General features: G+C 61.7%; 1 protein-coding gene across 1 annotated transcript; it reads left to right on the top strand.

The window, feature by feature from the left end:
- Positions 1 to 26,482, top strand: SMC1A (structural maintenance of chromosomes 1A). The gene is made up of 25 exons (XM_072848980.1): positions 1 to 163; positions 1,114 to 1,302; positions 1,394 to 1,506; positions 5,460 to 5,663; positions 5,754 to 5,992; positions 6,079 to 6,337; positions 6,423 to 6,563; positions 6,652 to 6,734; positions 8,501 to 8,708; positions 8,843 to 9,028; positions 10,493 to 10,672; positions 10,765 to 10,911; positions 14,304 to 14,441; positions 14,696 to 14,812; positions 14,908 to 15,014; positions 16,177 to 16,318; positions 16,404 to 16,549; positions 17,566 to 17,719; positions 17,804 to 17,914; positions 19,055 to 19,211; positions 22,404 to 22,558; positions 24,054 to 24,205; positions 24,319 to 24,388; positions 25,511 to 25,621; positions 26,363 to 26,482. The coding sequence occupies exons 1-25, from the start codon at positions 55 to 57 to the stop codon at positions 26,444 to 26,446; spliced, it is 3,702 nt and encodes a 1,233-aa protein (XP_072705081.1). The 5' UTR covers positions 1 to 54; the 3' UTR covers positions 26,447 to 26,482.
- Positions 26,483 to 27,872: the final 1,390 nt, after the last annotated feature.

Here is a 27,872-nt window from a genome sequence, read left to right as displayed (position 1 = left end):
CCCCCCCCCCCCCCCCGGTCCCCTCTCTGGCTCCCCCCCTCCCTCGCCGCCGCCATGGGCTTCCTCAAGCTCATCGAGATCGAGAACTTTAAATCCTACAAGGGCCGCCAGATCATCGGGCCCTTCCGTCGCTTCACCGCCATCATCGGCCCTAACGGCTCCGGTGAGACCCGGCTCCCGGGGGGTGAGGGGCGGGGGCCAGGCCCCGCCGTTATCCCCGGGGGGGGGGGGATGATTCTCAGGGCCTTTCCCATGATGCACGGCGCGGGGGGTACCCCAGAATTCCCTCGGGTCCCCCCTTCCTCCTCCCGTTCGGGGGGTCCCCGTTTCCCCCGTTTCCCCCGTTTCCCCCGTTTCCCCTTCCTCCAGCCTCCCCCTCACCTCCCCCATTCCCTGGGGTGCCCCCTAAGTCCTGGGGTCCCCCGCATCCCATAACCCCCGGATTTCACCCAATACCCCCCTTCCTCCTCCCACCCCCTTTGGAGGGGTCTCCCCATTCCCCCTTCCTCCAGCCTTTCACTCCCCCCCCTTCCCTGGGCTCCCCCTCACCCCACCAAGCCCTGGGGTCCCCCTCAAGCCGTGGGCTCCCCTCACCCCCTCCTTCCTTCTCCCACCCCTTCTTTGGGGGGTCTCCCCATTCCCCTTCCTCCAGTCTCCCTGGGGTCCCCCTCAAACCTTGGGGTCTCCTCCCACCCCCTCCTTCCTCCTCCCACCCCCTCCTTCCTCCTCCCACCCCCTCCTTCCTCCTCCCACCCCCTTCTTTGGGGGGTCTCCCCCATTCCCCCTTCCTCCAGTCTCCTGGGGTCCCCCTCAAGCCTTGGGGTCTCCTCCCACCCCCCTTCCTTCTCCCACCCCCCCTTCCTTCTCCCACCCCCCCTTCCTTCTCCCACCCCTTCTTTGGGGGGTCTCCCCCATTCCCCCTTCCTCCAGTCTCCTGGGGTCCCCCTCAAGCCTTGGGGTCTCCTCCCACCCCCCTTCCTCCTCCCACCCTCCTTTGGGGGTCTCCCCATTCCCTCTTCCTCCAGCCTCCCCTGGGGTCCCCCAAGCCTTGGGGTCCCCCTCACCCCTTTCTTTCGCATGTGTCGTGTGTCCGTCCGTCCGTGTCCCCCCCAGGTAAATCCAACCTGATGGACGCCATCAGCTTCGTCCTGGGGGAGAAGACGAGCAACCTGCGGGTCAAAACCCTGCGGGATCTGATCCACGGCGCTCCCGTAGGAAAACCCGCTGCCAGTCGCGCCTTCGTTAGCATGGTTTACTCCGAAGAAGGCGCCGAGGATCGCACCTTCGCCCGCGTCATCGTGGGTACGAGGCGGGGGGGGGGTGGGGGGTGGGAATGCGTTTTGGAGGGGGCTTTGGTGGGGATGCTCTGACACCCTAAATTCCCCGGGCGTAGGCAGCTCGTCCGAGTACAAGATCAACAACCGGGTGGTGCAGCTGAGCGAGTACAGCGAGGAGCTGGAGAAGTTGGGGATCCTCATCAAAGCCAGGAATTTCCTCGTCTTCCAGGTTTGGGGGGGGGGGTGTGAAGTTTTTTTGGGGGATATGTGTGGTTTCAGGGGGTTTTGGGGCGGTATGTGTGAGTTCGGGAGGTTTTGGGGTGCTATGTGTGGGTTTGGGGGGCTTTAGAGGGGTTTTGGGGCAGTGTGTGTGGGTTCCGGGGTTTTGGGGTGCTATGTGTGGGTTCGGGAGGTTTTGGGGTGCTATGTGTGGGTTTGGGGGCTTTAGAGGGTTTTGGGGCAGTGTGTGTGGGTTCTGGGGGTTTTGGGGTGGTATGTGTGGGTTCGGGAGGTTTTGGGGTGCTATGTGTGGGTTTGGGGCGCTTTAGAGGGGGTTTTGGGGCAGTGTGTGTGGCTTCTGGCGGTTTTGCCGTGCTATGTGTGGGTTCTGGGGGTTTTGGGGTGCTATGTGTGGGTTCGGGAGGTTTTGGGGTGCTATGTGTAGGTTTGGGAGGTTTTGGGAAGGGTTTTGGGGTGCAATGTGTAGGTTCGGGAGGTTTTGGGAAGGGTTTTGGGGTGGTATGTGTGGGTTCGGGAGGTTTTGGGGTGCTATGTGTGGGTTTGGGGGGCTTTAGAGGGGGTTTTGGGGCAGTGTGTGTGGGTTCCGGGGGTTTTGGGGTGCTATGTGTGGGTTTGGAAGGTTTTGGGAAGGGATTTGGGGTGCTATGTGTGGGTTCGGGAGGTTTTGGGAAGGGATTTGGGGTGCTATGTGTGGGTTCGGGAGGTTTTGGGAAGGGTTTTGGGGTGCTATGTGTGGGTTCGGGAGGTTTTGGGAAGGGATTTGGGGTGCTATGTGTGGGTTCGGGAGGTTTTGGGAAGGGATTTGGGGTGCTATGTGTGGGTTCGGGAGGTTTTGGGAAGGGTTTTGGGGTGCTATGTGTGGGTTCGGGAGGTTTTGGGGTGCTATGTGTAGGTTCGGGAGGTTTTGGGAAGGGTTTTGGGGTGCTATGTGTGGGTTCGGGAGGTTTTGGGGTGCTATGTGTGGGTTTGGGGGGCTTTAGAGGGTTTTGGGGCAGTGTGTGTGGGTTCCGGGGGTTTTGGGGTGCTATGTGTGGGTTTGGGAGGTTTTGGGAAGGGTTTTGGGGTGCTATGTGTGGGTTTGGGAGGTTTTGGGAAGGGTTTTGGGGTGGTATGTGTGGGTTCGGGAGGTTTTGGGGTGCTATGTGTGCGTTTGGGAGGTTTTGGGAAGGGTTTTGGGGTGCTATGTGTGGGTTCGGGAGGTTTTGGGAGGGGTTTTGGGGTGCTATGTGTGGGTTGGGGAGGTTTTGGGAAGGGTTTTGGGGTGGTATGTGTGGGTTCGGGAGGTTTTGGGGTGCTATGTGTGGGTTTGGGGGGCTTTAGAGGGGGTTTTGGGTCAGTGTGTGTGGGTTCCGGGGGTTTTGGGGTGCTATGTGTGGGTTTGGGAGGTTTTGGGAAGGGTTTTGGGGTGCTATGTGTGGGTTTGGGAGGTTTTGGGAAGGGTTTTGGGGTGCTATGTGTGGGTTCGGGAGGTTTTGGGAAGGGATTTGGGGTGCTATGTGTGGGTTCGGGAGGTTTTGGGAAGGGTTTTGGGGTGCTATGTGTGGGTTCGGGAGGTTTTGGGAAGGGTTTTGGGGTGCTATGTGTGGGTTCGGGAGGTTTTGGGGTGCTATGTGTAGGTTCGGGAGGTTTTGGGAAGGGTTTTGGGGTGCTATGTGTGGGTTTGGAAGGTTTTGGGAAGGGATTTGGGGTGCTATGTGTGGGTTCGGGAGGTTTTGGGAAGGGTTTTGGGGTGCTATGTGTGGGTTCGGGAGGTTTTGGGAAGGGTTTTGGGGTGTTATGTGTGGGTGGGGGAGGTTTTGGGGTGCTATGTGTAGGTTTGGGAGGTTTTGGGAAGGGTTTTGGGGTGGTATGTGTGGGTTCGGGAGGTTTTGGGGTGCTATGTGTGGGTTTGGGGGAGCTTTAGAGGGGTTTTGGGGCAGTGTGTGTGGGTTCTCGGGGTTTTGGGGTGCTATGTGTGGGTTTGGGAGGTTTTGGGAATGGTTTTGGGGTGCTATGTGTGGGTTTGGGAGGTTTTGGGAAGGGTTTTGGGGTGCTATGTGTGGGTTCGGGAGGTTTTGGGAAGGGTTTTGGGGTGCTATGTGTGGGTTCGAGAGGTTTTGGGGTGCTATGTGTGGGTTTGGGGGTTTTGGGGCAGTGTGTGTGGGTTCTGGGGGTTTTGGGGTGCTATGTGTGGGTTTGGGAGGTTTTGGGAAGGGTTTTGGGGTGGTATGTGTGAGTTTGGGAGGTTTTGGGGTGATACGTGTGCGTTTGGGGGTTTTAGAGTGGGTTTTGGGGTGGTATCAGTGAGTTTGGGAGGTTTTGGGGTGCTATGTGTGGGTTTGGGGGGCTTTAGAGGGGTTTTGGGGTGCTATGTGTGGGTGGGGGGTTTTGGGGTGCTATGTGTGGGTTTGGGGAGCTTTAGAGGGTTTTGGGGGGTATGTGTGAGTTGGGGGCTTTTGAGGTGATATGTGGGGTTGGGGGGTTTGGGGGGTATGTGTGGGGTTGGGGGCCTTTAGAGGGGTTTGGGGGAGTAGATGTGGATTTGGGGGTACGTGTGGGTTCCAGGGGCTTTAGGGAGGGTTTGGGGGGCTATGTGTGGGTTCAAGGTGGGTTTGGGGGGTACGTGTGGGTTTGGGGGGTAGGGGTGGGTTTGGGGGTTGTTTTGGGGTGAGGAGGGATTTAGGGGTGTCCCCTGCCAGGGTGGAGAGTCCTGAGGGTGCTCCCAGGGGCTGTTCCCCTCTTTTGGGGGGGGGACACGACGACTCAGACCCCCGTGAGGATTTAGGGGGTGGGGGGCGTAATCCATGCCCTGACACCCCATTCCCCAGCCATGGGGGACCCCATGAGAATTTGGGGGGTCATCCCCACCCTGATACCCCTCACCCCATTCCCCAGCCATGGAGGAGCCCCAGGAGGATTTGAGGGGGGGGTCTCCCCGTTGCCCCTCCTTGGAGGGAGACCCCAGACCCCCGTGAGGATTTGGGGGGAGGGGGTCCTGACACCCCCCTCACCCCATTCCCCAACCATGGAGGGACCCCCAAACCCCTGTGAGGATTTTTTTTGGGGGGGGTCTCCCCCATTCCCCTCCATGGAGAGAAAGCCTGGACCCCTGTGAGAATTTGGGGGGGGGGTCTCCCCCATTCTCCTCATGGAGGGAAAGCCTAGACCCCTGTGAGGATTTGGGGGGTCTCCCCATTCCCTCCATGGAGAGAAAGCCTGGACCCCTGTGAGAATTTGGGGGGGGGGTCTCCCCCATTCTCCTCATGGAGGGAAAGCCTAGACCCCTGTGAGAATTTGGGGGGGGGTCTCCCCCCATTCCCCTCCATGGAGAGAAAGCCTGGACCCCTGTGAGAATTTGGGGGGGGGTCTCCCCCCATTCCCCTCCATGGAGAGAAAGCCTGGACCCCTGTGAGAATTTGGGGGGGGGTCTCCCCCCCTTCCCCTCCATGGAGAGAAAGCCCGGACCCTGTGAGAATTTGGGGGGGGGTCTCCCCCCATTCCCCTCCATGGAGAGAAAGCCTGGACCCCTGTGAGAATTTGGGGGGGGGTCTCCCCCCATTCCCCTCCATGGAGGGAAAGCCTGGACCCCTGTGAGAATTTGGGGGGGGTCTCCCCCATTCTCCTCCATGGAGGGAAAGCCTGGACCCCTGTGAGAATTTGGGGGGGGGTCTCCCCCATTCCCCTCCATGGAGGGAAAGCCTGGACCCCTGTGAGAATTTGGGGGGGGTCCTCCCCCATTCTCCTCCATGGAGGGGGGACCCCAGCCCCCCACGAGGATTTGGGGAGGGGGGCTTCCCCATACCCTCCACCCCATCCCGCAGCCGCTGGGGAGCCCCGTGAGCATTTCAGGGGGGGGTTTCCCCCATTCCCTTCTCCACGGAGGTAGAACCTCCCCCTGCCCCGTAAAGATTTGGGGGGCCCCTTGATGCACACAAACACCCCCCCCCCCCCCTTATTTCTTAGGGCGCCGTGGAATCCATCGCCATGAAGAACCCCAAGGAGCGGACGGCGTTGTTCGAGGAGATCAGCCGGTCGGGAGAGTTGGCGCAAGAATACGACAAGCGGAAAAAAGAGATGGTGAAAGCGGAGGAGGACACTCAATTTAATTACCACCGCAAGAAAAACATCGCCGCCGAACGCAAGGAAGCCAAACAGGAGAAAGAAGAGGTTCGGGGGGTGTCGTGAAGCCGGGGGGGGGGGGGGTCCCCCGTCATCGCCGGATTTTGACGCCGTGTTTTCCCCCCTTTTTGTCGTCAGGCGGATCGTTACCAGCGCTTGAAAGACGAAGTGGTGCGAGCTCAAGTGCAGCTCCAGCTTTTCAAGCTGTATCATAACGAAGCGGAGATCGAGAAGCTCAATAAAGAATTGGGGTTAAAAAACCGGGAAATCGATAAAGATAAGAAGAGGATGGATCGGGTGGAGGACGAGCTGAAGGATCGCAAGAAGGAGCTGGGCAAGATGATGAGGGAACAACAGCAGATCGAGAAGGAGATCAAGTGAGGCGCCCCAAAAATAGGGAAGGGGTTCGGTGAGGAGCTCCTACGCCCTCTCACCTTGGTATTTTTATTTTTAATTTTTGCAGGGAGAAAGACTCGGAGCTCAACCAGAAGCGTCCTCAGTACATCAAGGCGAAGGAGAACACCTCGCACAAAATCAAGAAGCTGGAAGCGGCCAAGAAATCGCTGCAGAACGCGCAGAAGCAGTACAAGAAGCGGAAAGGAGACATGGACGAGCTGGAGAAGGAGATGCTGTCGGTGGAAAAAGCGCGGCAAGAATTCGAGGAACGGATGGAAGAGGAAAGCCAGAGCCAAGGACGCGACCTGACGTTGGAGGAGAACCAGGTAGGGTTTGTCCCGGAGTCCCCCGTGTAAATTTGGGAGGGTTCCCCCCCTTGCTCACCCCGTTGTCCCCCCCCTTCCCCCTTAGGTGAAGAAATACCACCGGCTGAAGGAGGAGGCCAGCAAACGTGCCGCCACGCTGGCCCAAGAGCTGGAGAAGTTCAACCGGGATCAGAAAGCCGACCAGGATCGGTTGGATCTGGAGGAGAGGAAGAAGGTGGAGACGGAGGTGAGTCTGCGGGGGGAGGGGGGCTTCCCCAAACCTCCCCCCCGTGCCCCCCAGGGCCACCCCCTCAGCCCCTTCCTCGTGCCCCCAGGCCAAGATCAAGCAGAAGCTGCGGGAGATCGAGGAGAACCAGAAGCGCATCGAGAAGTTGGAGGAGTACATCGCCACCAGCAAGTGAGACCCTGTCCCCAAAGCGTCCCCGGTGTCCCCGAGGTGGCTCTTCTCCCACTTGAGGCAGCCCCCAAGGTGTTCCCCCATCCCCATGTCCCCGTCCGCGTGCCCCTGGGGGAGCCGGCAAGGTGTCCCCCCATCCCCATGTCCCCGTCCCCGTGCCCCTGGGGCAGCCCCCAAGGTGTCCCCCCGTCCCCATGTCCCCGTGCCCCTGGGGCAGCCCCCAAGGTGTCCCCCCGTCCCCATGTCCCCGTCCCCGTGCCCCTGGGGCAGCCCCCAAAGTGTCCCCCCGTCTCCATGTCCCCGTGCCCCTGGGGCAGCCCCCAAGGTGTCCCCCATCCCTGTGACCCCATCTCTGTGTCCTCAAAGCAGCCCTCGAGGTGGCCCTTGTCCCCATGCCCTTGTTCCCAAGCCTTTGGGGCAGTCCCCAAGGTGTCCCCATGCCCATGAGGTGTCCCCCATCCCTGTATCCATGTCCCCACTCTGCTGAGCCAGTCCCCAAGGTGGCCCTTGTCCCCAAGCCCTTGTCCCCATGCCTTTGGGGCAGTCCCCAAGGTGTCCCCATGCCCCTGGGGCAGCCTCTGAGGTGTCCCCCATCCTTGTATCCGTGTCCCTATGCCCCTGGGACAGTCCCCAAGGTGTCCCCTGTCCCTGTGACCCCATCCCTGTATCCATGTCCCCACTCTGCTGAGCCAGTCCCCAAGGTGGCCCTTGTCCCCAGGCCCTTGTCCCCATGCCTTTGGGGCAGTCCCCAAGGTGTCCCCATGCCCCTGGGGCAGCCTCTGAGGTGTCCCCCATCCTTGTATCCGTGTCCCCATGCCCCTGGGGCAGTCCCCAAGGTGTCCCCTGTCCCTGTGACCCCATCTCAGTGTCCTCAAGACCAGTCCCCATGGTGTCCCTTGTCCCCAGGCCCTTGTCCCCATGCCTTTGGGGCAGTCCCCAAGGTGTCCCCATGCCCATGAGGTGTCCCTCATCCCTGTATCCATGTCCCCATGCCTTTGGGGCAGTCCCCAAGGTGGCCCTTGTCCCCAAGGTGTCCCTTGTCCCCAAGCCTTTGGGGCAGTCCCCAAGGTGTCCCCATGCCCATGAGGTGTCCCCCATTCCTGTATCCATGTCCCCATGCCTTTGGGGCAGTCCCCAAGGTGTCCCTTGTCCCCAAGCCCTTGTCCCCATGCCCCTGAGGGGTCCCCCATCCCTGTATCCATGTCCCCACTCTGCTGAGCCAGTCCCCAAGGTGGCCCTTGTCCCCAAGCCCTTGTCCCCATGCCTTTGGGGCAGTCCCCAAGGTGTCCCTTGTCCCCAAGCCCTTGTCCCCATGCCTTTGGGGCAGTCCCCAAGGTGTCCCCATGCCCCTGGGGCAGCCTCTGAGGTGTCCCCCATCCTTGTATCCGTGTCCCCATGCCCCTGGGACAGTCCCCAAGGTGTCCCCTGTCCCTGTGACCCCATCTCAGTATCCTCAAGACCAGTCCCCATGGTGTCCCTTGTCCCCAGGCCCTTGTCCCCATGCCTTTGGGGCAGTCCCCAAGGTGTCCCCATGCCCCTGAGGTGTCCCCCATCCCTGTATCCATGTCCCCATGCCCCCGGGACAGTCCCCAAAGTGTTCCCTGTCCCCGTGACCCCATCTCTGTGTCCTCAAGGCTGTCCCCGAGGTGTCCCTTGTCCCTGTACCCATGTCCCCCGGGCCACCCCTGAGGCGTTCGCCATCCCCGTCCCCATCCCCTCGTCTCCGCACCCCGCGACGGCCCCCGTCCCCTCAATCCTCCCCGCAGACAATCCCTGGAAGAGCAGAAACGCCTGGAAGGAGAATTAACGGAAGAAGTAGAATTGGCCAAACGTCGTATCGATGAGATCAACAAGGAGCTGAACCAGGTGATGGAACAACTCGGGGACGCCCGCATCGACCGACAAGAGAGCAGCCGTCAACAACGTAAAGCCGAAATCATGGACAGCATCAAACGTCTCTATCCCGGCTCCGTGGTGAGTCCGACACCCTCCGAACCCCGCTCTGCCCCTTCCCCAAAACCTCGGCTCGGCTCTAACCCCCTTTTTTTTTTTTTTTTTTGGGGGGGTGGGGGGGTTGTGTGGTTTTTTTTTCCCCCCCCCCTCGATAGTACGGCCGCCTCATCGACCTGTGCCAGCCCACGCAGAAGAAATATCAGATCGCCGTGACCAAGGTGCTGGGGAAGAACATGGACGCTATCATCGTGGATTCGGAAAAAACGGGGCGCGATTGTATCCAATACATCAAGGAGCAGCGGGGAGAGCCCGAAACCTTCCTGCCCCTCGATTATCTGGAGGTGGGGTGTGGGGACACCCCCACTTTTGGGGTTGTGGGGTTCCCTGGGGACTCTGAGAGGTGCTGGAGGGTGGGGATGGGGCAAGGATCCTTCAGGGATGAGGGGTTTTTAGGGTTTGGGGGACCCCCATGTAACTCCTCAGGGTGTTTTCTGGGGTTGGGGGGGCCCCATTCAACCCCTCGGGATCCTCCCGGAGGTGTTGGGGTTTGGGGGGACCCCATGTAACTCTGTGGGGCTCAGGGTCCTCCCTGGGGTGTTGGGGGGCACCAGTTTAACCCCTCAGGGTCCTCCGCAGGGTTTGGGGTGCCGGTTTAACCACCCTGGGGCTCAGAGCCCTCCCTGGGGTTTTGGGGGGGGTCCCCATTGAACCCCTTGGGGCTCAGAGCCCTCCCTGGGGTTTTGGGGGGGGTCCCCATTGAACCCCTTGGGGCTCAGAGCCCTCCCTGGGGTTTTGGGGGTCCCCATTGAACCCCTTGGGGCTCAGAGCCCTCCCTGGGGTTTTGGGGGGGGTCCCCATTGAACGCCTTGGGGCTCAGAGCCCTCCCTGGGGTTTTGGGGGGGTCCCCGTTGAAACCCCTTGGGGCTCAGAGCCCTCCCTGGGGTTTGGGGGGGTCCCCGTTGAAACCCCTTGAGGCTCAGAGCCCTCCCTGGGGTTTTGGGGGGGGTCCCCAATGAACCCCTTGGGGCTCAGAGCCCTCCCTGGGGTTTTGGGGGGGGTCCCCATTGAACCCCTTGGGGCTCAGAGCCCTCCCTGGGGTTTTGGGGGGGGTCCCCATTGAACGCCTTGGGGCACAGAGCCCTCCCTGGGGTTTTGGGGGGGGTCCCCATTGAACGCCTTGGGGCTCAGAGCCCTCCCTGGGGTTTTGGGGGGGGTCCCCATTGAACGCCTTGGGGCTCAGAGCCCTCCCTGGGGTTTTGGGGGGGGTCCCCATTGAACCCCTTGGGGCTCAGAGCCCTCCCTGGGTTTTGGGGGGGGTCCCCATTGAAACCCCTTGGGGCTCAGAGCCCTCCCTGGGGTTTTGGGGGGGGTCCCCATTGAACCCCTTGGGGCTCAGAGCCCTCCCTGGGGTTTTGGGGGGGGTCCCCAATGAACCCCTTGGGGCTCAGAGCCCTCCCTGGGGTTTTGGGGGTCCCCATTGAACCCCTTGGGGCTCAGAGCCCTCCCTGGGGTTTTGGGGGGGGTCCCCATTGAACCCCTTGGGGCTCAGAGCCCTCCCTGGGGTTTTGGGGGGGGTCCCCATTGAACCCCTTGGGGCTCAGAGCCCTCCCTGGGGTTTTGGGGGGGGTCCCCATTGAACCCCTTGGGGCTCAGAGCCCTCCCTGGGGTTTTGGGGGGGGTCCCCGTTGAACCCCTTGGGGCTCAAGTGCATCCCCGGGGTTTTGGGGGTCCCTGTTGAACCTTGTGGGACTCCTGGCTATCCCCAGAGTTTTGGGGGGCCCCTGCTGAACCCCTTTGGGCCGCAGGTAAAGCCGACGGACGAGAAGCTGCGGGAGTTGAAGGGGGCTAAGCTGGTGATCGACGTCATCCGGTACGAACCCCCCCACATCAAAAAAGCCCTTCAATATGCCTGCGGCAACGCCCTGGTCTGCGACAACGTGGAGGACGCCCGACGCATCGCCTTCGGGGGACACCAGCGGCACAAAGTGGGGGTTCCCCTCCTGCCCCCGACACCCCGACGAGGACCCAGGCGGCCGGGTGGTTTACCCAGCCCCCCCGCTTTTTCTTATATCCGCAGACGGTGGCGTTGGACGGGACCCTCTTCCAAAAATCGGGCGTGATTTCGGGGGGGGCCAGTGACCTGAAGGCCAAAGCCCGGCGTTGGGACGAGAAGGCGGTGGATAAGCTGAAGGAGAAGAAGGAACGGTTGACGGAGGAGCTCAAGGTGGGGGGGGTGGGCTTGCGGACCCCCATTTTCTACCTCATCTGCCCCCCCCCCCAAACCCCCTTTTTGGGCTTTATCATTTCCCAGAGCCTCTGTGAGCCCCCAGACTCCTTCCATCGGACCCCAAAGCTGCATCCCTGCCTGCCGAGGCTCCTCTCGACCCTAAAAGCGGCTGTTTGCCCTTTTTCCACATGCCATGCAGACTCCAAAACTCCTCCTTCCCCCCAAACTTCTTCCCCCACCCCCCAAAACGTCGTCGTCTCCTTCATTCCCCCCAAAATGTCGTCTCCTTCTTTCCCTCCTCAAAACTTCTTCTCCTCCCTCCCAAAAAACTGTCTTCTCCTTTGCCACCTCCAAAACCTCGTTTTCTCCTTCTTCCCCCAAAAAAACTCGTTTTCTCCTTTTTCCCCCCCCAAAAAACTTCGCCGTCTTCTCGTTTTCCTCCCCAAAAACTTTGTCGTCTTCTCCTTTTCCCCCAAAAAAACTTCGCCGTCTTCTCTTTCCCCCCAAAAAAACAGCCGTCTTCTCTTTCCCCCCAAAAAAAACTTCGCCGTCTTCTCTTTTCCCCCCAAAAAAACTTCGCCGTCTTCTCCTTCCCCCCCAAAAAACTTCGCCGTCTTCTCTTTCCCCCCAAAAACTCCGCCGTCTTCTCTTTCCCCCCAAAAAACTCCGCCGTCTTCTCTTTCCCCCCCAAAAAACTTTGTCGTCTTCTCTTTCCCCCCCAAAAAACTTCGCCGTCTTCTCCTTCCCCCAAAAAACTCCGCCGTCTTCTCTTTCCCCCCAAAAACTCCGCCGTCTTCTCTTTCCCCAAAAAACTCAGTCAGTCTTCTCTTTCCCCCCCAAAAACTTCGCCGTCTTCTCCTTCCCCCCCAAAAAACTTCGCCGTCTTCTCCTTCCCCCAAAAACTTCGCCGTCTTCTCCTTCCCCCCCCAAAAACTTCGCCGTCTTCTCCTTCCCCCAAAAAAACTTCGCCGTCTTCTCCTTCCCCCCCAAAAAAACTTCGTCTTCTCCTTCCCCCCCAAAAAAAACTTCGCCGTCTTCTCCTTCCCCCCAAAAACTTCGCCGTCTTCTCCTTCCCCCCCAAAAACTTCGTCATTTTCTCCTTCCCCCCAAAAACTTCGCCGTCTTCTCCTTCCCCCAAAACTTCGCCGTCTTCTCCTTCCCCCAAAAACTTCGCCGTCTTCTCCTTCCCCCCCCCCAAAAAACTTAGCCGTCTTCTCCTTCCCCCAAAAACTTGGAGTCTTCTCCTTCCCCCCCAAAAAACTTCGCTGATCTTCTCCTTCCCCCAAAAAACTGTCTTCTCCTTCCCCCAAAAAACTTCGCAGTCTTCTCCTTCCCCCCAAAAAACTTCATTGCCTTTCTCCTTCCCCCCAAAAACTTCAGATCTTCTCCTTCCCCCCAAAAACTTCAGTCTTCTCCTTCCCCCCAAAAACTTCGTCTTCTCCTTCCCCCCAAAAAACTTCGCCGTCTTCTCCTTCCCCAAAAACTCCGCCGTCTTCTCTTTCCCCCCAAAAAACTTCGCCGTCTTCTCTTTTCCCCCAAAAAACTTCATTGCCTTCTCCTTCCCCCCCAAAAAACTTCGCCGTCTTCTCCTTCCCCCCCAAAAAACTTCGCAGTCTTCTCCTTCCCCCCAAAAAAACTTCGCCGATCTTCTCCTTCCCCCAAAAACTTGGCCGTCTTCTCCTTCCCCCCCAAAAAACTTCGCCGTCTTCTCCTTCCCCCCAAAAAACTTCGCCGTCTTCTCTTCCCCCCCCCAAAAAACTTCGCCGTCTTCTCCTCCCCCCCCAAAAAACTTGGCCGTCTTCTCCTTCCCCCCCAAAAAAACTTCGCCGTCTTCTCCTTCCCCCCAAAAAAACTTCGTCATTGCTTCTCCTTCCCCCAAAAACTTCGCCGTCTTCTCCTTCCCCCCCAAAACTTCGCCGTCTTCTCCTTCCCCCAAAAACTTCGCCGTCTTCTCCTTCCCCCCAAAAAACTTTGCCGTCTTCTCCTTCCCCCCCAAAAAAACTCCGCCGTCTTCTCCTTCCCCCCCAAAAACTCCGCCGTCATTTTCTCCTTCCCCCCAAAAACTTCGCCGTCTTCTCCTTCCCCCCCAAAACTTTGCCGTCTTCTCCTTCCCCCAAAAAAACTTCTCATTGCCTTCTCTTTTCCCCCCAAAACTTCGCCGTCTTCTCTTCCCCCAAAAACTTCACGTCTTCTCTTTCCCCCAAAAACTTCGCAGTCTTCTCTTTCCCCCAAAAAACTTAGCAGTCTTCTCTTTCCCCCCCAAAAACTTCGCCGTCTTCTCCTCCCCCCCCAAAAAAACTTGCAGTCTTCTCTTCCCCCAAAAAACTTCGTCTTCTCCTCCCCCCAAAAAACTTCGCCGTCTTCTCCTTTTCCCCCCCAAAAAACTTCGCCGTCTTCTCCTTTTCCCCCCCAAAAAACTTCGCCGTCTTCTCTTTCCCCCCAAAAACTCCGCCGTCTTCTCTTTCCCCCAAAAAAACTTTGTCGTCTTCTCTTTCCCCCCAAAAAAACTTTGTCGTCTTCTCTTTTCCCCCCCCCAAAAACTTCATGATCTTCTCCTTCCCCCAAAACTTCATGAGTCTTCTCCTTCCCCCAAAAACTTCGCCGTCTTCTCCTTCCCCAAAAACTTCGCCGTCTTCTCCTTCCCCCCAAAAAACTTCGTCTTCTCCTTTTCCCCCTAAAAACTTCGTAGTCTTCTCCTTTTCCCCCCCAAAAAACTTCGTCGTCTTCTCCTTCCCCCCAAAAACTTCGCCGTCTTCTCCTTCCCCCCCAAAAAACTTCGCCGTCTTCTCCTTCCCCCAAAAAAAACTTCGCCGTCTTCTCCTTCCCCCAAAAAACTTCGCCGTCTTCTCTTTTCCCCCCAAAAACTTCGCCGTCTTCTCCTTCCCCCAAAAAACTCTGCCGTCTTCTCTTTCCCCCCCCAAAAACTTCGCCGTCTTCTCTTTCCCCCAAAAAACTCCGCCGTCTTCTCCTTCCCCCAAAAACTCCGCCGTCTTCTCTTTCCCCCCCCAAAAAACTCCGCCGTCTTCTCTTTCCCCCCCCAAAAAACTCCGCCGTCTTCTCTTTTCCCCCCCAAAAAACTTCGCCGTCTTCTCTTTTCCCCCAAAAACTTCGCCGTCTTCTCCTTTTCCCCCCAAAAACTTTGTCGTCTTCTCTTTCCCCCCAAAAAAACTTCATCTTCGCCTTCATTCCCCCCCCAAAAAACTTCATCTTCAGCATTTTGGGGCTCCCTCTCCCAGGGACAAGACCGAACCCCACAACAGGGTGTTACAAACCCCAAAGCGAAGCACGACCCCCCCCTCCCTGGGTGTTGCAGGTCGGGGGAATCCCCCGAGCGGGTGAATTTCCCCCCTTTTCCCCCCCCCCTCACCCCCTTTTCTCGTGCCCCCCAGGAGCAGATGAAGGCGAAGCGGAAGGAAGCCGAGCTGCGCCAAGTCCAGTCCCAAGCCCACGGTCTCCAGATGCGGCTCAAATACTCGCAGAGCGATCTGGAGCAGACGAAAACCCGTCACCTCGCCCTCAACCTCCAGGTACCGCTCGCACCCCACGCCGGGGGGGGCGGGGGGGGGGATTTTGGGGGGGATTACGCCCTTTTTTTGGGGCGTTACGGCTGTTACGAGCGCTAACGTGGCTTGGAACGTTATTCACGGAGACCCTATGCTTTTCACATGGGTGTTATTGGGTCTGTATGGCCCCAGAGGTGGATTTTGGGGTGCTGCGGGGGGGGGGGGGGGTGGCATCGTCTGACCCCCATTTCTGCCCCCCCCCTGCCCCCACACCGCAGGAGAAGTCGAAACTTGAGAGCGAATTGGCCAATTTTGGGCCTCGCATTAACGATATCAAGAGAATCATCCAGGGCCGAGAGCGGGAGATGAAGGACCTGAAGGAAAAGATGAACCAGGTGGGTGCTGGGGGGTTTTTTTGGGGGGGACCCCTGTTGGGGGGGCTGGGGGTTTGGGGGACCCCCTGTGGGGCTAATGTTGCCCCCCCCCCCAGGTAGAGGACGAGGTGTTTGAGGAGTTTTGCCGTGAAATTGGGGTCAGAAACATCCGGGAGTTCGAGGAGGAGAAAGTCAAGAGGCAGAACGAGATCGCCAAGAAGAGGTAAGGGGACCCCTGAACCCATGGCGGGGGGGCATGCCTGGACCCCCAGGAGACCCTATGGGGCAGAGCCTGGCCCCCTTGGCACCCCCCCAACACCGTGGGGCAGCCCCTGAGGCTATGGGGCAGAGCCTGGTGTCCCCTCCCCAGGGCAGCCCATGGGGTGGCTGCTGTGCTTCTGGGGTCCCCCCTGATGCCATGGGGCACCCCTGGAGGCCATGGGGCAGGCCGTGGGGCAGCCGCTGTCCCCCTGGGGTCCCCCCTGATGCCATGGGGCAGGCCACTGTCCCCCTGGGGTCGCCCCCCCAACACCATGGGGCACTCCCTGAGACCATGGGGCGCCCCACGGAGTGGCCGCTGTCCCCCTGGGGTCCCCCCCCAACACCATGGGGCACTTCTTGAGACCATGGGGCGCCCCACGGAGTGGCCGCTGTCCCCCTGAGGTCCCCCCCCGAGACCATGGGGCACCCCCTGAGACCATGGGGCGCCCCCTGAGACCATGGGGCGCCCCACGGAGTGGCCGCTGTCCCCCTGGGGTCCCCCCCAACACCATGGGGCACCCCCTGCGACCATGGGGCGCCCCACGGAGTGGCCGCTGTCCCCCTGAGGTCCCCCCAACACCATGGGGCACCCCTGAGACCATGGAGCGCCCCTGAGACCATGGGGCGCCCCACGGAGTGGCCGCTGTCCCCTGGGGTCCCCCCAACACCATGGGGCACCCCTGAGACCATGGGGCGCCCCACGGAGTGGCCGCTGTCCCCTGGGGTCCCCCCCAACACCATGGGGCACCCCTGAGACCATGGGGCGCCCCACGGAGTGGCCGCTGTCCCCCTGGGGTCCCCCCAACACCATGGGGCACCCCTGAGACCATGGGGCGCCCCACGGAGTGGCCGCTGTCCCCTGGGGTCCCCCCAACACCATGGGGCACCCCCTGAGACCATGGGGCACCCCTGAGACCATGGGGCGCCCACGGAGTGGCCGCTGTCCCCCTGAGGTCCCCCCCAACACCATGGGGCACCCCCTGAGACCATGGGGTGGCTGCTGTCCCCCTGGGCACCCCTCCAACTCCATGGAGCAGAGTCTGTGCCCCTGGGCGCCCCGTAGGGCCCCTTCCCTTCCACGTTGGGGACCCCCTCCACGTTGGGGACCCCCCACCCCTCCCCAGGCTGGAATTCGAGAACCAGAAGACGCGGCTGGGCATCCAGCTGGACTTCGAACGCAACCAGCTGCGGGAGGACCAGGAGAAGGTGCTGATGTGGGAGCAGGGCGTGCGCAAGGACGAGGCCGAGATCGAGAAGCTGAAGAAGGTCTGGCGGGGGGGGGGGGGGTGTGTTTTGGGGGGGGAGAGGGGTGTGGCTTGCCCGGGCGGGGCTGACGGGGCGGTTTCGGCAGGAGGAGCAGCGGCACATGAAGATCATCGACGAGACGATGGCCCAGCTGCAGGACCTGAAGAACCAGCACTTGGCCAAGAAGTCGGAGGTCAACGACAAGAACCACGAGATGGACGAGATCCGCAAGAAGCTGGGCGGGGCCAACAAGTGAGGGCGGGGCTAAAGGGGGGGGTGGGTGGGGCTTGAGGGGCAGGGCCTGGGGATAGGGGCAGGGAGTAGGTGGGGGGTGTGGTCTGCAGGGGTGGGGCTAAGAAAGGGGTGGGGTCCTAGGGTGGGGCCAAGAAAGGAGGGTGGAGCTAGTGGGATGGGGGTGGAGCTAGTGGGATGGGGGTGGGGCCAAGGGATGGGGTGGAGCTGTGGCATGGGGGGTGGAGCCTCAAGCCAGGGAGGTGGAGCGAGCGGGCAGGGGCGGAGCCACAGCCCCCAGGGGCGGAGTGAGCGGGCAGGGGCGGAGCCACAGCCCCCAGGGGCGGAGCGAGCGGGCAGGGGTGGAGCCACAGCCCCCGGGGGCGGAGCGAGTGGGTGGGGCGGAGCCACAGCCCCCGGGGGCGGAGCGAGCGGGTGGGGCGGAGCCACAGCCCCCGGGGGCGGAGCGAGCGGGTGGGGCGGAGCCACAGCCCCCGGGGGCGGAGCGAGCGGGTGGGGCGGAGCCACAGCCCCCGGGGGCGGAGCGAGCGGGCAGGGGCGGAGCCTCAATGCTGGGAGCAGGGCTGAGAGATGGGGTGGAGCCATGGCCGTGGGGGTGGAGCCAAAGTGTGGGCTGGGGCTAGAATGTGATTGGTGGGGCTGGCATGAGTGGCAGGTGGTGGGCAGGGCTCTAGGAGGTGGGTGGGGCTACTTGGTCTGTGGGCGGGGCTGGGGGAGGATGGGAGGGGCAAAGGGGCCTGTGGGTGGGGCTAGGCTAGTGGGCAGGGTTATGGGTGGGGCTATGGGGCTTGTGGGTGGGGCTAATAATGCATAGGGTGTACAGGGGGCTTGTGGGTGGGGCTATGGGGATGTGGGAGGGGCTAATGAGCTTGTGGGTGGGGCTGAGGGATGTGGAAGAGTCTAAAGGTGCTGTGGGCACAGCTGGGGTGCGTGGGCGGGGCTGGGGGCCCTGTGGGCGGGGCCGGGGGCCCTGTGGGCGGGGCCAGCCGGGCCTGACCCCTCCCCTTGTCACGCAGGGAGATGACCCACCTGCAGAAGGAGGTGACGGCCATCGAGACGAAGCTGGAGCAGAAGCGCAGCGACCGCCACAACCTGCTGCAGGCTTGCAAGATGCAGGACATCAAGCTGCCCCTCTCCAAGGGCACCATGGACGACATCAGCCAGGAGGAGGTGGGGCCGGGGAGGGGTTTGGGGGGGTTACAGGGGGGCTTGGGGACCGCCTGACACCCCCCCACCTTGTCATCGTCCCCCCAGGGTGGCCCGGCCGGGGAGGAGCCGGTGAGCAGCTCCCAGCGCACCTCCAGCCTCTACGCCCGGGAGGCCCTGATTGAGATCGACTACAGCGACCTGCCCGAGGAGCTCAAGGTACACTGGCCCTTTAACGCCGGGGGCCCCTCCCACTCTGCCGGGGGCCCCTCCCACTCTGCCGGGGGCCCCTACCCCCCTTTAAGGCTCCACCCCTTTCCCCCCACGCCTCCCCCCCTCCTTAAGGCTCCACCCCTTCCCCCACCCCTCCCCCTCCTTAAGGCTCCACCCCTTTCCCCCACCCCTCCCCCCCTTAAGGCTCCACCCTTTTCCCCCCTTAAGGCCCCACCCTTTTCCCCCCCACCCTCCCCCTCCTCCCAAGGCTCCACCCTTTCCCCACCCCTCCCCCCCCTCCTCCTTAAGGCTCCACCCTTTTCCCCCACCCCTCCCCCTCCTCCTAAGGCTCCACCCTTTTCCCCCACCCCTCCCCCCTCCTCCTTAAGGCTCCACCCTTTCCCCCACCCCCCCACCCCTCCCCCTCAAGGCTCCACCCCTTTCCCCCACCCCTCCCCCCTTGGGCTCCACCCCTTTCCCCCACCCTCCCCCCTTAAGGCTCCACCCCTTTCCCCCACCCCTCCCCCCTCCTTAAGGCTCCACCCTTTCCCCCCCACCCTTCCCCCTCCTTAAGGCTCCACCCACCCCTCCCTTAAGGCTCCACCCCTTTCCCCCACCCCTCCCCTCCTTAAGGCTCCACCCCTTTCCCCACCCCTCCCCTCCTTGGGCTCCACCCCTTTCCCCCACCCTCCCCTCCTTAAGGCTCCACCCCTTCCCCCACCCCTCCCCCTCCTTAAGGCTCCACCCCTTTCCCCCCACCCATCCCCTCCTTAAGGCTCCACCCTTTCCCCCACCCCTCCCACTTATCCCAAGGCCCCTCCCACCACCATCCCCATAGGACTGGGTGGCCCCTCCCCTGTGCTAAAAGCACCTTCATTGAACCCTTCCCCCACACTGAGCCCCACCCCTTCTCATTAACATATCGAGCCCCACCCCTTCAGCCCTTCCCACAAGACAAGCCTCACTGGGGGTGTGGCCTGTTGATAGCCACACCCCCTGCATGCTTCAGGCCACACCCCCTTTCCTGAGGCCACGCCCCCCGAGTCCCATAAGGGCTACCCAGCTGAGCCACCACCTTGGGGGCGGCCCTGCCCCTCTAAGCCCTGCCCCTCTAAGCCCCGCCCCTCACACGAGGCCCCGCCCCAGGATGCCCAGGCGGAGGAGGAGATCCGGCAGGAGATGAACCAGCTGCAGCAGCGGCTGACGGAGCAGCAGAGCGTCCTGCAGCGCATCGCCGCCCCCAACATGAAGGCCATGGAGAAGCTGGAGAGCGTCCGGGACAAGTTCCAGGAGACCTCAGACGGTGGGGACAAGGAGGGACACGGTGGACGTGGGGACACCGGGAAGATGTGGTAGATGTGGGCGCCGGGAAGACACGGGGACACGGAGGGGACATGGGGACACCAGGAAGACACGGGGACATGGGGACACCAGAGATGTGGGGCCACCGGAGACATGGGGACACCAGGAAGACGTAGATGTGGACACCAGGAAGACACGGGGACACGGAGGGGACATGGGGACACCAGGAAGACACAGGGACATAGGGATACCAGAGACGTGGGGCCACCGGAGACATGGGGACACCAGGAAGACGTGGTAGATGTGGACGCCGGGAAGACATGGGGACACGGAGGGGACATGGGGACACCAGGAAGACACGGGGACATAGGGACACCAGAGATGTGGGGCCACCGGAGACATGGGGACACCAGGAAGACGTGGTAGATGTGGATGCCGGGAAGACACGGGGACACGGAGGGGACATGGGGACACCAGGAAGACGGGGGGGGACACCAGGAAGACACGGGGACATAGGGACACCAGAGATGTGGGGCCACCGGAGACATGGGGACACCAGGAAGATGTGGTAGATGTGGACGCCGGGAAGACACGGGGACACGGAGGGGACGTGGGCACCAGGAAGACACGGGGGACACCAGGAAGACACGGGGACATAGGGACACCAGAGACGTGGGGACACCAGGAAGATGTGGTAGATGTGGACACCAGAGACGTGGGGACACCGGGAAGACAGCAGAGCCGTGGGAAGACCAGGAATACACGAGAACTTGGGGACAATAGGAAGACGGGGGGGACATTGGGACACCAGGGTGACGCAGGGACACGGGAGACACGTGGACACCATGGAGATGTGGGGACACTGGAGAGACATGGGGACAGCGGGAAGATATGGGGGACATGGGGACAGCAGAGATGTGGGGACACCAGGGAGATAGGGGTGGCATGGGGACACCGGGACGGCATAGAGACGTGGGGACACCAGGAAGGCACGGGGACATGGGGACACCAGAGGGACATGGGGACACCGGGGAGACACGAGGACATGGGGAACATGTGAACACCAGGGACGTGGGGACACCAGGAAGACACAGGGACGTGGAGGGGACACATGGACACCAGGAGGACATGGGGATGCCGGGAAGACACGGGGGATGTGGACACCAGGGACATGGGGACACCAGACAGACATAGGAGGGACATGGGGACACCAGGATGTGGGGGGACATGGGGACACCAGGAGGACATGGGGGACATGGACACCAGGGATGTGGGGACACTGGGAAGACACAGAAGGGACGTGGGGACACCAGGAGGACACGGGGACATGGGGACACCAGGAGGACAGAGGGACAGGGGTGCCATGGGGACACCAGGAAGCCCCAAGGGGACATGGGGACACCAGAGAGATGTGGGGACACCAGGAGGACAGAGGGACATGGATGTGGGGACACCGGAGAGACATGGGGACACCAAGAAGACGTGGTAGATGTGGACACCAGGAAGACACGGGGACACGGAGGGGACATGTGGACACCAGGAAGATGTGGGGACACCAGGAAGACGTGGGGGACATGGACACCAGGGACATGGGGACACCAGGAAGACACAGGGACACCAGAGAGATGTAGGAACACCAGGAAGACACAGGGACATGAGGGGACATGGGGACACCAGGAAGACATGGTAGATGTGGACACCAGAGATGTGGGGACACCAGGGGGACACAGGGACATGAGGGGACAGGGAGACACTAGAGATGTGGGGACACCGGAGAGACATGGGGACACCAGGAAGACATGGTAGATGGGGACACCGAGGGACATGGGGATGCCAGGAAGACACGGGGACATGAGGGGACATGGGGACACCAGGAAGACATGGTAGATGTGGACACTGAGGGACATGGGGACGCCAGGAAGACGACATGGGGACACCAGAGAGACATGGGGACACCAGAGAGACATGGTAGATGTGGACACCAGAGATGTGGGGACACCAGGGGGACACCAGGAAGACATGGGGACACCAGGAAGACATGGTAGATGTGGACACCGAGGGACATGGGGACGCCAGGAAGACGACATGGGGACATGAGGGGACATGGGGACACCAGAGAGACATGGGGACACCAGGAAGACATGGTAGATGTGGACACCGAGGGACATGGGGACGCCAGGAAGATGACATGGGGACATGAGGGGACATGGGGACACCAGGGAGACATGGGGACACCAGAGATGTGGGGACACCAGGGGGACACAGAGGGACATGGGGACACCAGGAAGACATGGTAGATGTGGACACCGAGGGACATGGGGACGCCAGGAAGACGACATGGGGACACCAGAGAGACATGGGGACACCAGAGAGACATGGTAGATGTGGACACCAGAGACGTGGGGACGCCAAGAAGACACGGGGACATGGGGACACCAGGAAGACATGGTAGATGTGGACACCGAGGGACATGGGGACGCCAGGAAGACGACATGGGGACATGAGGGGACATGGGGACACCAGAGAGACATGGTAGATGTGGACACCGAGGGACATGGGGACGCCAGGAAGACACGGGGACATGAGGGGACATGGGGACACCAGGAAGACATGGTAGATGTGGACACCAGAGATGTGGGGACACCAGGGGGACACAGAGGGACATGGGGACGCCAAGAAGACACGGGGACATGGGGACACCAGGAAGACATGGTAGATGTGGACACCAGAGATGTGGGGACACCAGGGGGACACAGAGGGACATGGGGACGCCAGGAAGACACGGGGACATGGGGACACCAGGAAGACATGGTAGATGGGGACACCAGAGATGTGGGGACACTGAGGGACATGGGGACGCCAGGAAGACACGGGGACATGGGGACACCAGGAAGACATGGTAGATGTGGACACCAGAGATGTGGGGACACCGAGGGACATGGGGACGCCAGGAAGATATGGTAGATGTGGACACCAGAGACATGGGGACACCAGGGGGACACGGGGACGGCGACACCGTGACGTGGGCACGACACCACCCAAACCCCCCCCAAAGCCGTATTTTCCCAGCAGCAACACCGCGACCTATCCTAGGGACGCCGGGTAGGGGGACGTCCCCGACGTCCCGTGGGTGTCCCCAAGGATGTCCCCAAGGATGTCCCCAAGGATGTCCCCTGTTCCCCCTCCCCCGCAGAGTTCGAGGCGGCGCGCAAGCGGGCGAAGAAGGCGAAGCAGGCGTTCGAGCAGATGAAGAAGGAACGCTTCGACCGCTTCAACGCCTGCTTCGAGTCCGTCGCCACCAACATCGACGAGATCTACAAGGCCCTGTCCCGCAACAGCAGCGCCCAGGTACCTCGCACGAGCCCTCGCACGCTCGCGACGGCCCTCGCACGCTCGCGACGGCCCTCGTGCGAGGCCACGCGCGGCGGTCCCGGCCTCGTGCGGGGGGGGGGGGGGGGTTGCGCGGCCGCTGCTGGACTCGCGTGGTCAGCCCGGCCTCGCGTCGGGTCTTGCACGGGGCCTTGCACGCTCGCCCTCAGCCTTGCACGCTCGCCCTCAGGCCTGCGCGAGGCTTTGCACGGCTACCCCGGCCTTGCACGGTTGCCCCTGGACTTGCGTCGGGTCTTGCACGATCGTCCCTGACCTTGCACGATCGTCCCTGACCTTGCACGGGGCTTTGCACGCTCACCCCCATCCTTGCACAGGGCCTTGCACGCTCACCCCCAGCCTTGCACGCTCACCCCTAGCCTTGCATGGGGCTTTGCATGCTCGTTCCATCCTCACACCATCACCCCCATCCTTGCACGGAGCCTTGCACGGTCATCCCAGCCTCACACCATCACCCCCAGCCTTGCACGGGGCCTTGCACGCTCACCCCCATCCTTGCACGGAGCCTTGCATGCTCATCCCAGCCTCACACCATCACCCCCAGCCTTGCACGGGACCTTGCACACTCACCCCTGGGCTTGCATGGGGCTTTGCACGCTCATCCCAGCCTCACACCATCACCCCCAGCCTTGCACGGGGCCTTGCACGCTCATCCCAGCCTCACACCATCACCCCCAGCCTTGCACGGGGCCTTGCACACTCACCCCTGGGCTTGCATGGGGCTTTGCATGCTCATCCCAGCCTCACACCATCACCCCCAGCCTTGCACAGAGCCTTGCACGCTCATCCCAGCCTCACACCATCACCCCCAGCCTTGCACAGAGCCTTGCACGCTCATCCCAGCCTCACACCATCACCCCCAGCCTTGCACAGAGCCTTGCACGCTCATCCCAGCCTCACACCATCACCCCTATCCTTGCACGGGGCCTTGCACGCTCACCCCCATCCTTGCACGGGGCTTTGCACGCTCATCCCAGCCTCACACCATCACCCCCAGCCTTGCACGGGGCCTTGCACGCTCATCCCAGCCTCACACCATCACCCCCAGCCTTGCACGGGGCCTTGCACACTCACCCCTGGGCTTGCATGGGGCTTTGCATGCTCATCCCAGCCTCACACCATCACCCCCAGCCTTGCACAGAGCCTTGCACGCTCACCCCAGCCTCACACCATCACCCCCATCCTTGCACGCAGCCTTGCATGCTCATCCCAGCCTCACACCATCACCCCCATCCTCGCACGGGGCCTTGCACGCTCACCCCCGCCCTTGCACGCTCACCCCCACCCTCCTGCATTGCCTCCTCCCGCTCCCACAGCCCCTCTCCTCGCACCCCTATTCCCCCCCCGCCGCCGTGTCCCATCCCCACGGGACGTGCGACCCCGCAGGCCCGTCCCCGTGTCCCCAGCGTCCCCCGTGTCCCCAACGTCCCCCGTGTCCCCAACGTCCCCTCCCCAGGCCTTCCTGGGCCCCGAAAACCCCGAGGAGCCCTACCTGGATGGCATCAACTACAACTGCGTGGCCCCCGGCAAACGCTTCCGCCCCATGGACAACCTCTCGGGGGGCGAGAAGACGGTGGCCGCCCTCGCCCTCCTCTTCGCCATCCACAGGTGGGTCCCTTCCCCTCCCCGAGGGGGGTCCCCCTTCTTCCCTGGGGTCCCCCCCCCCCCTTTTTTTTTTTTTGGGGGGGGGGGGTCTCACCCCATTTTTACACCCCACCCAGCTATAAACCGGCCCCGTTTTTCGTGCTGGATGAGATCGACGCGGCGCTGGACAACACCAATATCGGGAAGGTGGGATTTTGGGGGACCCCCCCCTTAGGGATTTTTTGGGGTCCCGAGGGTTTTTTGGGGGGTTCCTCTGAGACTTTGGGAGGTTCCCAAGGGGTTTTGGGACCCCCCCCTGGATTTTGGGGATCTCCTGCGATTTTGGGGGGGTATCCTCAGAGATTTTGGGGGTCCTCAGGGATTCCCCCCGGATTTTGGGGACCCCTCAAGGGATTTGGGGGGGGGGTGTCCAGCTCCCGTGGGGTCACTGAGAGTTCATGGGGTCGCTGAGAGGTCAGGGGGTTATTGGGGGGTCACAGGGTTTGGGGGGCTGTTTTGGTGTTCACAGAGGCAGTTTTGGGGTCCTTGGGTCTGTTTTTGGGGTCTCTGGGGGTGCTTTGGGGACCCTGGGCCCGTTTTTAGAGTCCATGGGTGCAATTTTAGGGTTCCCATGTCTATTTTGGGGGTCACCAGGGGGACTTGGAGGTCCCTGGGTGCAGTTTTGGGGTCCCAGGGTCCATTTGGGGGTCACCAGGGGGCTTGGAGGTCCCTGGGTGCAGTTTTGGGGTCCCTGGGTCCATTTTGGGGATCACTGGGGGGATTTGGGTGTCCTTGGGTGCAGTTTTGGGGTCCCTGGGTCCATTTTGGGGATCACCGAGGGGCTTGGAGGTCCCTGGGTGCAGTTTTGGGGTCCCTGAGTCCATTTCTGGGGGTCACTGAGGGGGCTTGGAGGTCCCTGGGTGCAGTTTTGGGGTCCCTGAGTCCATTTTTGGGGGTCACTGGGGGGCTTGGACGTCCCTGGGTGCAGTTCTGGGCTCTCAGGCTCCATTTTTAGACCTTCAGGTTGCAGTTTCGGACCCCCCCCACCCCATTTTGGGCCTCCCCCACCCCATTTTGGGCCTCCCTCACCCCATTTTGGGATCCCTCAGTTCATTTTGGGGACCCCCACCCCATTTTGGGGTCCCTGACTTCATTTTGGGGCTCCCCACATCCATTTTCAGCCTCTCGGGGTGCGAATTCACCCTGCCCCTGCCCCACTTTTACCCTCAACGGGCCCATTTCGCCCCCCGCCCCATTTTGCCCCCCCCCATTTTGGGGGTCCCCCGACTCATTTTGGGGGTCCCCGACCCATTTTGGGGGTGGCCGCAGGTGGCCAACTACATCAAGGAGCAATCGGCCGCCAATTTCCAGGCCATCGTCATCTCCCTCAAGGAAGAATTTTACACCAAAGCTCAGAGCCTCATCGGCGTCTACCCCGAGGTGGGCAAAATACCCCGGGGGGCAAAATACCCCGGGGGGTTAAAATAACCCGGGGGGCAGAATAACCGGGGAGGGGCAAAATAACCGGGGGGGGTAAAATACCCCTGAGGTGGGTAAAATAACCCGGGAGGGGGGAATACCCCGGGGGGTAAAAATACCCCGGGGGGTAAAAATACCCCCGGGGGGGGCAAAATAACCCGGGGGTTTAAAATAACCCGGGGGGATACACCTGGGGGGTAAAAAACCCGGGGGAGGGCAAAATACCCCGGGGGCTAAAATACCCCGGGGGACACGGACCCCTTGGGGGTAAAACCCGGGGCGGGGGGCAAAAGACCCCGGGGGTTAAAGACCCCGGGGGTGGGCAAAATACCCCCGGGGGGCAGATACCCCCTTTGGGGGGTGGAAATACCCCTGGAGGGGAGAGGGGTAAATACCCCCCCAGGGTAAATACCCCCCCCAGTGTTTACTCTCTGGGGGGTGAGCCCATGGTGGGTAAATACCCCGGGGGTAAATACCCCGGGGGGGACAGAAATACCCCCTAAGGGGGTAAATACTTGGGGAGGGTAAATGGGGGGTATATCTGGGGGGTATTATGGAATATATATGGGGGTGTTTAATGGGGAGGGGTAAATCCCCCTGGGGGGCAGTTAACTACCCCGGGGGGCAGAGGGCTGGGATTTACCCCCCTCTCTATACCCCCCTCTCTATACCCCCTCTCTATACCCCCTCTATACCCCCCAGCAAGGCGACTGCGTCATCAGCAAGGTGTTGACCTTTGACCTCACCAAGTACCCCGACGCCAACCCGAACCCCAACGAGCAGTGACCCCCCCACCCATGGGTGCCCCCATGGGTGCCCCCCACCCCGCTATACGTAGAATCATGCTGTTGCTTTTACTGGCCTCTACGAGGGGCCCCCCTGGATCCTATATGACCCCCCCGCACCCCATTTTATGTCATTTCGCTGGATTTTGGTGACGATACAATAAAGGATTTTGATTCCCCCCCCCCTTGTCCTTATGTTTCAGTGCGGGGGGGCCCCTATAGGGCCATATGGACCTCGCTGGCCTTATACGGGCCCTCCCTGGGCTGTATAGGGGCTCTATAGACCCCCATGGGGTTGTGTGACCCCTCCAGGTCCCATATGGTTCCCTGCGGGGGGGGACACACACACGCGATGACACTGTTTGGGGGCTATAGGGACCCCCTGGGGCTATATGGGGGCCATATGGAGCGCTGTGGGGATGTAGGGGGCCTGGTGGGAGCCCCTGGGGCTCTATAGGGGCTGTAGGGAGGCCACAGGGACCCCCTGGGGCTCTATAGGGGCTGTAGGGAGGCCACTGGGGCTCTATAGGTGGTGTATGGGGGCTATAGTGGCCCCCTGGGGTTCTATAGGTGTTGTATGGGGGCTATAGCAGCCTCCTGGGGCTATATAGGGGCTGTAGGGAGGCCATAGGGATGCCCTGGGGCTCTATAGGTGTTATATGGGGGCTATATGGGGCTGTAGGGAGCCCTGTGGGGCCACATAGGGAGGCCATAGGGACCTCCTGGGGCTATACAGGTGTCGTATGGGGGCTATAGCAGCCCCCTGGGGCTATATAGGGACCATATGAAGCCCTGTGGGGCTATATGGGGCCTGTCAGTCCCCCCTAGGGCTATATGGGAGCCATAGGGACCTGATAGGGCTATACAGTTGTCGTATAGGGGCTGTAGCAGCCACCTGGGGCTATATAGGGACCATATGAAGCCCTGTGGGGCTATATGGGGCCCGTCAAGACGCCCCAGGCCTACATGGGGGGCTGCATGGGGCCTATAGGGACCCGCTGGACCTATATAGGCGCCACATGGGGCCATGAGGGGGGCCACAGAGACCCCCGAGGGCCATATGGGGGCTATAAGGACCCCCCTGGAGGCCTATCTAAGGCTATGGAGGGAGGGCTGGGGGGGCCGTATGGGGGCTATAGGTCCCCCCGAGGCCGCAGCCCCCCCCCAGGGCTATAGGGGGTGCGGGGGTCCCTCCCCGTGCGGCGGGCGAACCCCAATCAGCGCCGGAGTTATTTGTGACCCGTTGCCGTGGCGACCGCAGAGCCTGGGCTCCTGCCCCCAGCATCGCCGGGGGGGGGGCACCCACCAAGATGGGGGGGGCACCCATCAAAATGGGGGGCACCCACCAAGATGGGGGGCACCCATCAAGGGGGCACCAAGGTGGGGGGTACCAACAGGGGGACACACTTCAAGGGGGGCAGCGAGGG

This window comes from Ciconia boyciana, chromosome 34 (genome assembly GCF_034638445.1).
Source record: "Ciconia boyciana chromosome 34, ASM3463844v1, whole genome shotgun sequence".
Lineage (NCBI taxonomy): Eukaryota > Metazoa > Chordata > Aves > Ciconiiformes > Ciconiidae > Ciconia > Ciconia boyciana.
The sequence above is the reverse complement of the archived record's forward strand: the minus strand, read 5'-3'. Positions and strand labels throughout refer to the sequence as shown.

Bases quoted from the DNA above. Each gene is read 5' to 3' on its own strand.
- SMC1A (XM_072848980.1), top strand. From the start codon at position 55: ATGGGCTTCCTCAAGCTCATCGAGATCGAGAACTTTAAATCCTACAAG. The intron at 19,212-22,403 runs GTGGGGACAAGG...CCTCCCCCGCAG, and splicing joins GTTCCAGGAGACCTCAGACG to AGTTCGAGGCGGCGCGCAAG. The intron at 24,206-24,318 runs GTGGGTCCCTTC...CACCCCACCCAG, and splicing joins CTCCTCTTCGCCATCCACAG to CTATAAACCGGCCCCGTTTT.